Source organism: Zea mays, chromosome 8 (genome assembly GCF_902167145.1).
Source record: "Zea mays cultivar B73 chromosome 8, Zm-B73-REFERENCE-NAM-5.0, whole genome shotgun sequence".
Lineage (NCBI taxonomy): Eukaryota > Viridiplantae > Streptophyta > Magnoliopsida > Poales > Poaceae > Zea > Zea mays.
In genome coordinates, this window is record NC_050103.1 from 72,116,028 (window position 1) to 72,126,999 (window position 10,972).

General features: G+C 45.6%; 1 protein-coding gene across 1 annotated transcript; it reads left to right on the forward strand.

The window, feature by feature from the left end:
• The first annotated feature begins 4,482 nt into the window (after nt 1–4,482).
• On the forward strand, nt 4,483–8,292 carry LOC118473107 (uncharacterized). Its single transcript, XM_035961715.1, has 3 exons — nt 4,483–5,269; nt 5,372–5,455; nt 8,145–8,292. The coding sequence occupies exons 1-3, from the start codon at nt 4,600–4,602 to the stop codon at nt 8,276–8,278; spliced, it is 888 nt and encodes a 295-aa protein (XP_035817608.1). The 5' UTR covers nt 4,483–4,599; the 3' UTR covers nt 8,279–8,292.
• The last annotated feature ends 2,680 nt before the right edge of the window (nt 8,293–10,972 follow it).

The window sequence follows — 10,972 nt, forward strand, 5'->3', positions numbered from 1 at the left end:
GAATTTTCCTAGGTTTTTAGCTTCATGTAACCTATAGGATATGTACATTTGTTTGTAAAGGTGGAATAGACCCCATACCTCCCTCTGCCTTGTAAGGCAATTAAGGAAATAAAAGTGTGACGTGTTTCCTTTTCCATTACTCACCCTAAGACCTTAAATCTCGGGACGAGATTCTTTTATGGGGGGAAGGATGTAACACCCCTAGTGATATGCATTGACATTTCATATTGCTTGTCACACCTAGAATGCATTCACTAGGTAAAATTTCAAACAAGTTGTGATGTTATGATTTGATGTGTGGTTAACCCTAGGATAGGATACTTAACCCTTGATTAGGGCTTAGAGATGTAAGTGAAGTCAAGATGAGTAAAAATCTCAAGAGACATTAAAAATGTTCACAAGATATCAAAATGGATGGACTTTTGTGGCACAAAAACCCTAAAAACAAACCCTAGAAACCCTAATTGAAATCCTAGGGGGTAGATGTAAATTTTGTGCACTTTTGGACCAAAGTGAAAATACCAAAGTAAAAGAGCACCTCAAACCAAATATCTTTCATATTGGAGAATTTGCAAGTTGAATAGTGGAATTTGGACCTATTTGCAAAAAGTACCCCATAAACTCTATGAGCCTAAGTCTGAATTTAGTTGAATGGGGTCAACTTTGGAGCTCTATATCTCAAAATTCTTAAGGATTTTGCTCTAGATCAATATAGCAAACTTGTAAAGCTATGTTAGGGTACAAGTTTTGTTAAGTAACTAAGCACTAGTGTTGTACAGAAATGGGAGATAATGTAACGCCCTGAATTTGGGGGTAGAATTTTTTCTTCTTTTCTCTCACCAAATTCGGGCGTTACTCTGTTTTCTCTTCCCGTTCCGCTCCTTCTTCCCAATTTCAAACCAATATAGTGACAGGTGTCTGTGTCGTGTATGAACAAAACCTAAGTGTCATGGGTGTTGCATCATGCCGAAACACGTTTCTTTGTCTGATGTCGTGTGTTCGTCTCGTTCCGTTTCGGATTTCAGTTCGCGATTTAATTCCGTTTAATGGTCGTGCGTGTCGTGGGTTTCGATCCGCGATGTGACCCAGCCCAGCCCAGCACGCGCGCCCCCGGCGCCCCACACCTCCCCTCCAGTCCCCGACGGCGCTCGTCCCCGCCCCTCCCCTTCCCCGTCCGGCGCGGCCCCTCCTCTCCCCTCTCCGGCGGCGCTCGGCCTGCCCCTGCTCCCCGGCCCCCCGGCGTGGCTCGGCGCGGGCACGGCCCCGGCGCAAGCGTGTCCCGGCGCGAGCGCGGCCCCTGCGCGGGCGTGGCTCGGCGCGGCCTCGGCGCGCGTCCTCGGCCCCCGGTGACGCGGCGCCGGCCCTTGCGCGCGGCCTCGACCCCCCCTGCACATGGTCGTTCTAGCCCCGTTGCGCGGCGTCCGACCCTCGGATTAGTTAGTTTCAAAATTAGTTTAATGAGTGTGTTGCGTCGCGCGCTTCGTCGCGCGACGATTCAATTCAAGTTCGTATTTATCAATGTGTTGCGTCGCGCGCTTCGTTGCGCGACGATTCAATTTAAATTTGTGTTTATTAATGTGTTGCGTCGCGCGCTTCGTCGCGCGACGATTCTTTTAGTTTATATTCATTAAAGTGTTGTGTCGCGCGCTTCGTCGCGCGACGATCTATTTTAACTTCTGGTTGTTTAAGGTGCGATGTCGCACGTCCAGACGCGCGACGTTCCACTTTAAACTCAGCTCCGTTGGCGTATGTCGTCGTGCGTTTCGTCGCGCGATGCTTAACGTCTCTTTATAATTAGTGCAAGTGTCTCGTTGTGCGCTCTGACGCGCGGTGAGTCGTTTACTTCTTAATTCAATCTAAATGTTGTGTCGTACGTCTCGACGTGCGACCACTCCCTTTCAGTCATCTTCAATTGTTTATAATAATTAAATGTGGAACTTGACTTTACTTTATGCTAAAACGTAGTGTCCAAATTAATTCCCTTCCATTGAGCGAGTAATTTAATTCATAATCATGTAACGTGATCATTTCTCGACTATCTTTTTCTCTTTCTCTCTTAGCCTTAATTGCGAACCCGCGTGGAATGTCTGTTTATTTACTGCATTCTATTGTATGGTGTATTGTTCTTTTGTATTAAATGTGTGGATGTATGTATGTTTGCGCTCGCATAGAGAACGATCCGGTTGAAGAGCCCGAAGAACTCGCAGGAGAAGCCCTTGAGCAGCAGTCGGTTGGTGGAGGCAAGTGTCCCTTGACCTATCTCTGTCCTATACATTCTTTAATTCACCTCCCGCATTACACATTTATACCTAAGGATTTACTAGTTTTTGCTATCTGTGTCCTTGTTTACCTATTTGGGTTGGATTATTATTGCTTAGTCTTATGCTATTGCTCAACTCTAATCAATGAACATGATGAGAATTATCAATGATACGTTGTTTTCCCTTCGTTTATTATGATGTTATACTTGTGGTCTTCAAGGGGGCTCGAGCGGTTTCTCGAGTGTCTCTCCGTAAGGACCTGTTCGTTGGATGACCGCCCGGGAAAACAGTGCAACCATGAGGGTGGAGTGGGACGCCCTTAGCTGAATAATTAGAGGAACTGGGGTGTAGTTCGCTTAGCCGTCGTGCCGTCAATGGGGCTCGGTGTATGCGGCTCGCTCTGCCAAGGTTGATTTGTCCCTTGGGGAGGAGTGCGGTACATTTAGGAAACCTAACGGGCGGCTACAGCCCCGGGGAATCTTTGTAAAGGCTACATAGTGATATCCTGCTGGGTCACCTTGGTAGTGATCAATGGAGAGTCATGATCTCCGGGCAGAAAGGGAAATCACGGCTTGTGGGTAAAGTGCACAACCTCTGCAGAGTGTTAGAAAACTGATATATCAGTCGTGCTCACGGTTATGAGCGGCCAAGGGAGCTCCAATGATTAGTGGTACTTGATCAGAGATGTTCGGATTTGCAGGTGGCAATGAGATTGATGGTTCTTGGTATTGACTCTGGTAATGGTAAGTGGTGCTCTTTCTGTTTGGAAAGGAGTACGCTTGGGTTAATAACGTGGGTTAATCCTAAAACTTGGATTTCTCTACTAGTAATAATAATCTGACCAACTAAAAGCAACTGCTTGACTTACCCCCACATAAAGCTAGTCCACTACAGCCAAACAGGATACTTGCTGAGTATGTTGATGTGTACTCACCCTTGCTCTACACACCAAACCCCCCAGGTTGTCAGCATTGCAACCCCTGCTCAGGAGAGGATGAAGCCGTGGAAGGATACTTCCAGGAGTTCTAAGACTACAACGAGTTCTAGGTGTGGGTTAGCGGCAACCCCCAGTCGGCTGCCTGTGAAGGCCGCGTTTATCTACGTTTCTTTTCCGCACTTTGATTTATTGTAAAGACTATGTGGATGTCTCAGACATATGATGTAATCGACTATTATTTCCCTTTTTAATACTATTTGAGCACTGTGTGATGATGTCCATGTTATGTAACTGTTGTGTACGTGAATTGCTGATCCTGGCACGTACATGGTTCGCATTCTGTTTGCCTTCTAAAACCGGGTGTGACATAGGTGGTATCAGAGCCGTGCTAACTGTAGGACCGCTAACCTAGAGTAAAATGGTCATTCTAAGGATTATAGACCTATGTCCCTGTCTTGACTTCGATATCCCTTCAAAAGTTGGTCATACCTGTGACACCCCAGGTGTCTATTTCGCGTTATGTCGGGAGATTAATCCTAATCTCGGATGCTCAGTAAAAATTTCTATTTCTCGATCGTGCCTATCTCTGTTTATCAGGCTTTCTCTTGGAAGTTCACCGAATTCAGAGTTAATCGATCGCGAGGAACAACCAATTTTGGAGCGTGTTAAAAACTTTTAATTCTCGAAACTAATGCAGACTCGAAGATCATTCTCGAATTATAAATCTCGTCTGAAGCCCTTTAAATCAGACTCTCGACGGCTGTTATTTGATCTGAGCCCTAGTCTAATTTCTCGAACTTCGATCGATGTCTGACTATTTTAATCCGAGTCCATACTCTCAAACAGAATGCTCAATATGTTGTCCTCTAATCAATATTATCTGACTCGACCAAATATCTCATGTGCGAACCAAATTCAAAATCTCGTATCAACAGCGATTTTAAAATGTCACGATCCGATTTCCCCGACTAAAAATCCAAAACCGATCAAATCTCAGGACGATTTATTTTCGAATCATGCGCGAGGAATTATTTCCGAGCAAAGTCAAATCCAACTCTCGGCCGAATTAATCGCTCAATCGTCCGTTCGTCGAAACCCAAATTCGCTCTTTTCTCCGTAGAGAAGAAATCCGCAGGAACATTTTTAGTCCGAAAAATAATTTAACGCAGCCTGATTTCGTGTTTGGGCCAGCCCAACCCAGCCCAATTGGGCCCATTTGAAACCCTAACCCTAGGGTTTCTCTATAAATACGGATCCCTCTCCCTTGCCCTTGGTCATTTTGCATTCCCACCCCTCCACTTTTTCTAGCCGCCACTCACTTCTTCCTCCTCTCCCACGCACGCACTCTCTCCTGTCTCCTCCCTCACGGCGGCAACAGCCACCAGGAAGCTCCTCCACACCATGGTTGTGGGCTCCCATGGCGAGCAGCTTTCCAGCCCATGGCGCGACGCCGCTGCTCCCTCTTTCTCCCCATCTCGCTGTGCTCTCTTGGCCGCCAGCAGAAGCTTCCATGGCCGAGCTCCATTCCAGCAGGGACGCCCAGGTCCCGACGGCCCCTGCGCAGCTCCTCCTCGTGGCCATAATGGTGCTCGACGCCTCTCCCCTTCAAGCGCAGCAGCTCCATTCCTCCATGGCCGAGCTCCCTCCACGGCGCCATTTCTCCAGGCCGGCTCCTCATCCCCTCCCGCTTTCTTCTTCCTCTGCCCAGCGCTCCCTCTTCTCCCCGGCATTCAGAGCAGGGAGCTCGACGCCCCTGTGCAGCCCCCACACCTTCTTCCTTCCATGGCCGCCAGCCCCTGCTCCTCTTCACCGAGCCGAGCTCGTCGTCCCTGCCACTACCTCGCTCCCTCGTCGCGCAGCGAGCTCCATCGCCGACCTGCGCAGCAAGCTGCGCGCTGCAGCAGCAGCCATGAGATCCTATCCGTGTCGCCAGCGTCGACCCGATCTGTGCAGCGGTGCCGGTCCACCGCAGCAGCCCCATGCTGCGCCGTTGATCTGCGCGGTTCGGCTGTCTCCGCGTCTCGCTTCGCCGAATCTGCGCAGTGCCGACGTGCCATCGTGGGAACCCGTGGTGAGACCCCGCTGTCCTGCGCTTTTTGTGATCGATTAAAAGGCCACACCAATAAATCACATAATAAATTGTGTAATGATTGTGTATGTCGTTTAATCGCAGCCCTTGTCGACGTCACGCCTTGCGCATCGCTCGTCGGCAAAGAGCCCAAACTAATGGCATGCATGCGCGGCACGAGTCGGCCAGGTTGTTCGCCTTGTATGATTCGATTTATTTTACTTACGTATTCGGTCGATGATGTGCCTGCGTGTTTATATGCGTGTGAAAATAAATTGTATGAATGAACACGTATATAGAAGAAAATGAAGTAGAACAAGAACTCGAATGTTTTTATATTTTTGGTAGGATCACATTTGCGGTTAGAGAAAAAGAGGTTGTTCGATGCGTGCGATTTGTAGTTTGTCTAATTATGTTTTGGTTGATGTGGAGTACATGGGTGTTTAATTATGTGTGGGTATAAAATGTTTTGGGTTATATGCAGTGGCAAGCGAGAAGTAAGTTTAATATTTTTTTAAAAAAACGATTAGTTGATAGCATCTGTCGATGTCGTCATGCTTTCTGTTGTATGACGGGTCGATGCCTTGCCTTGTCAAATATTGCATTCCATGCCCCTTTGGATAAATAAATGTCTTGTTAATCGGCTAGAGGTCTTATACGAGTGTTATCGCAGTCCAATAATTATTGGAGGCAAGTAGTGTGCACAAGTCGGTCCTTGTTAAAATTAAGGAACAATCCGCTAAGATATACACATAAGTGCCTTAGGTCCCTCAGTAGCCAATGTAAGTCTTACAGAGTTTTATGCCAGGTGTTAATGCCTCTATGTTAGACCTCCTAAAATATGGTGTTTTAAGTGACTTGTGTGTTGTCTAGTTTAAGTTGAGAAAAGGTTAAGAAACATTAAGTAACTTGCTCCCACCTATGTTTTGAGTTGCAATGTCTAAATGGTTCGCTAAGTCTTCTACTGTGATTAGCCAACTCATATTAAATAGGAGTCGATTTCGTTGAGCGTTTGTTATATATATATGTTGTGTCTCGGATTGCGATAGTAATAGACAAGCCGACGTGTATGCTGTCGAACGGACTGTGTCGTTGCTCTAGTTAGCCAAATTGTTCGATGAATTGGTTAAGGTCGTAGCCACGATAATTTGCTTGTTGTATTCTAAATGCGTATGGTTACAGTCGCGGATGAAAAGTAGTAGCGCTCATGTGGTGTCTAAGCTAAAATGAGAACTAGTGGGTGAAAAGCGCTTTGATATACTTATATACCAAAATTGACTATTGTGAAGAATGTGTTGCTAATTAAATATAGTACTTCTAGTGCTCATAATGACACGGATAAAATTTGTAAGTCTACTTGTTAGTGCTCATTTGATTAATTTAACTCTAACAAATGGTAAAGTGTTAAAATAACTCAAGTCTCTAAAACATGGCAATTCTTGAATTATATACAAGCTGAAATTTAGTAATTGCTGTTTTGGACTGCACGCAGTGATTTGCTAGTGCTGTATGTTTGATGAATAAAATTGTATTTTCTGTAGATATGTGCTATAGAAAAGTGGTAGATAACTTTATTATCTTGCTGGTGTTAAAATTTGATAGGCATAAGTCTGATCGTTTAGGAGTTATGATTTTTACAAATTCAGTAACTGAATCTGTCCAAAATTCTGTACAGATTTCAGAACTGCATTGTTTGCCTAATGTAATGTTAGAATCAGTCCTTGTCAATTATAAGAAAGTTGTATATGCTTTTCTCATCTTGCTTGTGTTAAAATTTCATAACCATAGGCCTGACGGTTTAAGAGTTATGAAATTTACAAACTGCTTGTTGTGTTCTGTCCACCGTCAGAACAGATTTCGAAAACTGTGTTGTTTGATTTAGTTAAACATTAAATCACTTCTTAGTGATTATAAAAGTGATGTAGTGCTTTTGCTGATCTTTCCAAAAAGTCTTAGATCACTCTTTTTGGTGGTCTGAAGCTTAAGTTATGAATGTTTCAAATATGAAGACTGAATCTGTCCAGTTCTGGACAGCAAAGTCTTATAGTGATGTTTATCCTTAGTTAAATATTGAATCACTTTGAGATGTTTATAAATGATATGTAGACAATTTTATTACCTTTCCAGAAAGTCTAGGATCAATTTGTTTGGATGTCTGAATCTGTAGTTGTGAATTTTTGAAGTTGCAAGTCTGAATCTGTCCAAATCTGGACAGAGCTGCTGTGTTTGCACAATTCGACCTTGCTAAGTGTTTAATCAGGTTGTGATGACAATACCAAAGTTGTAGAGCACTTTTTAAGCTTTCCAGAAAGTCCTAGTTTGATATTTTTGGACTAACAATTGAAGAGTTATGATTAAAACAAGCAACTGCTGTATTGCTGTCCAAAAATTCTGCTAGTGTTCATTTGATTGTTAGTTCGCCCGTTTGGCTAAAAATGTTTGGTTAGCACTTAAATAAATGTAGACTTACCATGACTAAGCTTAATATTGCCTAAGTGTCCTGTTTTATATGTTTCTTCTCTAGTTGATTGTGATATAGGAGTTCATAGACATGAATGCCTAGGTCCTATTCAAACTTACGTTGTATTGGTTGCTCTTGTACGGTCAATAGAAGAACAAATGAACGATTAAGGTAAGCGTAGTAAATGTGTGTACTTGTGATGTCGTGGTCATGTTGCGTAAATAAATAAAATGTTGTCATCTTTTTAATGGTGTTAATGTTGAACGCGATGACGTGTAGATAACTAAAGCTAACATGTAGTTATCTACGGTGTCTTCCACTTTAATGTTTAGTTCGCCACTGTGTCTTTGTATATCTTGTGCTATTTTTGTGCTACTTTCATTATATTCATACATATGCATCTTGCACCTCATATAGGACCGAGAGATGATGATCGAGCTAGTGATGTGGTGCCAACCACAAGATGCAGTCGGTGGACGACCCAAGGAAGGATGGACTTAACCAGTGGATGCTCGCCGCGCGAGTACCCTCCACCAGCAAACACTATCTAAGTGTTAAATTAAAGGCAAGCCCCGGTTTTATGCATAACCGTTATATATGCTATTTTACTGCACTTAATGTTTGTAGGCTTGTACTGTGCACTTAAGTGTAGGAGTTGGCTGAAAACCTAGTTGCATGAACTCAGGATTCCTTTTGAGATGGATACTAGTATGATAGGTCGCGTAGCTGCTTTGCTAATTAGGGATCTCGGTAGAAGTCGAGTGATTTTTCTAGCACTCGCGCGAGGTCAGGAATTGGTTGTACCCACTTTCATATCATATTGATGATTGGTCTGTGGACACGGATCCATGGGGATGCGTGGTCTACGAGATGAAATTGGAATAAGGATTAACGTGCGGATACCTGTGTCAAGCGTTTGAACGTACTAAACATATGCCGAGAAATATGGTAAATCGGTAAGCCTAGTACCTGAGTGAACCTGCCCGCAGACATATCCCCTCACGCGACCTGAGACGTGGTCTCCGATTCCGGTTATGGTGGGTACAAGTGCGGTCACTGCACGACGGCAGTCGGGGTCAGTGAGGCATTGTACGCCAAGGCGGTGAGCCCTGATCTGTTGCCAGGGAATCGATGGGGACGGTTGATGTGTGTGGGGACGGAGTGCCCCTACACGTCTGTGTTTAGGTTTACCTTGCAAGGATAAAAACTCGATTCGAATCGTCTGCTTCTCGCAGCTAATGAGACTGCTTGATCCATTGTACTGCATTGAGTAACAAGTGGAAATGAGATGGCAAAAGATGTTGATTGATAAAATGTTTGATACCATGTATGACTAGCTAGGTACACATCTAGTAAAGAGGATCATACTAAAACTTGAAAGGCTAAAACTTGATTTTAGACTCAGCTAGTGCTTTTGGCAAACCAAACCCCTCAGCCAAACAGCTGCATGTCTAGAGGTAGAAGAGTAGACTCCTCACACCGGGTAAGTCTAGCTGAGTATTAGTATACTCAGCCTTGCTTGTGGCATAATTTTTTGCAGGTACTCCTTAGGATGATTGGTTGATGGTGTGACTTGGCCTCCATCCCTGCCACTGGGATAGACGGTCGAGTGGGTTATTGCTTTCGCAGGAGAGGACCGGGAGGAGTAGCGTGGCCAGGCTTCGCCATGTTACTCGGTTTTCTCCGTTAGTTATTTCCGCTGCATTAAAATTTATGGTTATTATTTCTGAAACTCCGATCATGTAATCACTAATGATACTTATTAAATTTGTGGTATTATGTTTTATTGTATTTCTCTGTGCCTCACCTTCGTGTGAGCTAGTGGTATTCGATCCTGGTAAGTGGCTTTATCGGACTAGATCCGAGGGACTGACGTGTTATTCCTGTTTAAGTGTGTTGCTGCCCTTAGGGGTACGACTTGGGCACTTAAGCTGGAATAATTCGGGCGGTTCCGCCACAATACCGACCAAACCTATGTTCTACTATATATTATACCTTGCTGAAAATTGTGTTTTATTCTAATCCTTCATTTATTTACGGTTCATTACTTGCTGGTCATACTAGTTCTGTTCTCACTCTTATGCTTGCGGTGTCTTTTGTAGATGGCTCGTCTTAGACACACCGCACGGAAGTCTGTTGTCCCCTTCTTACCCTCTCGTCTCGCGGAGCGTCCGCTTCGCCGTCCCGTGGCTGGTCAGTCCAGCCACTTGGAGAGGCTGCACCACCGCCTGCATGAGGAGCAGGAACGCCGATGACAGGAGCAGCAGGGCTCTTCTTTCTCGCTCCAGCAGGAGATAGAGTCTGTGAGGAGCTGCTCCCCTGTGCTTCCCCTGGAGGCGCCCCATGCACCACCATTGAGCGCCCCAGTCCCTGGAGTAGCTACTGGAGGAGACCCAGACGACGGAGGAGGTGACAACAGCTCGAGCCACGACACCGACTTTTCTACTGACCAGGAGTCGGAAGGATGGGTTGCTCAACCCATCACTCGCGACGCTGCTCGCGGGTGTCACTTCCATGATGCGCTCGACTCCCTGTTACGTCGGGCACTTGATCGGTGTACTTGGTCTATCGAGTATCGTTGTGTGGTCTTCCAGCACAGTCGCGGGGTCTACCCAGACCGCTGGGAGGCGACCTGCTTGGTGCGACGTCCGGAGAACAGTCTTCGGGGTGCAGAGGTCTGCTTAGAGCACTATTCCATCTCTGAGCAGGACTCAGCTGAGGCGGCCATGCAAGATGCTGCACGACGTGCGCTTTCGCACTACTGCTTAGTTCTCGGCGGGGTAGCTGATGGTCTCAACCTGAAGTACTACCCCCGCCGTCCATCTGGCAGCACAGGAGGCGTGATTGTCTCACTTGTTGGTGAGGACAATCCTAGGTTGAGCAGCACAGTCAACCTAGCCGTCGTGCTAAACACGGAGCTGGACCATGCATTAGACGAGCTGAGTAGGGCTCGTGCTGAGATCGCCCTGCTGTGGGCTGAGCGCACGGAGCGTCGTCACCTGGATGATGGCTCCCCCGCTCCTTTCGAGACTCAGCACCCGTACCGCTCACCTCGGCATGGACACCAGTCTTATGGCAACCCCGACTGCAAGACCAAGATAAATTTAGAGCCATAGATCATCAGAGTCGGATCTTGTAATTAATACGAAGATATATACATAGAAGCTATAGTCCTAGCATTAGTCTCGCTCTTAGTTAGTCTTAGTTAGACAGGGTAGTTTGCTATATCCTATGCATTTATGTTT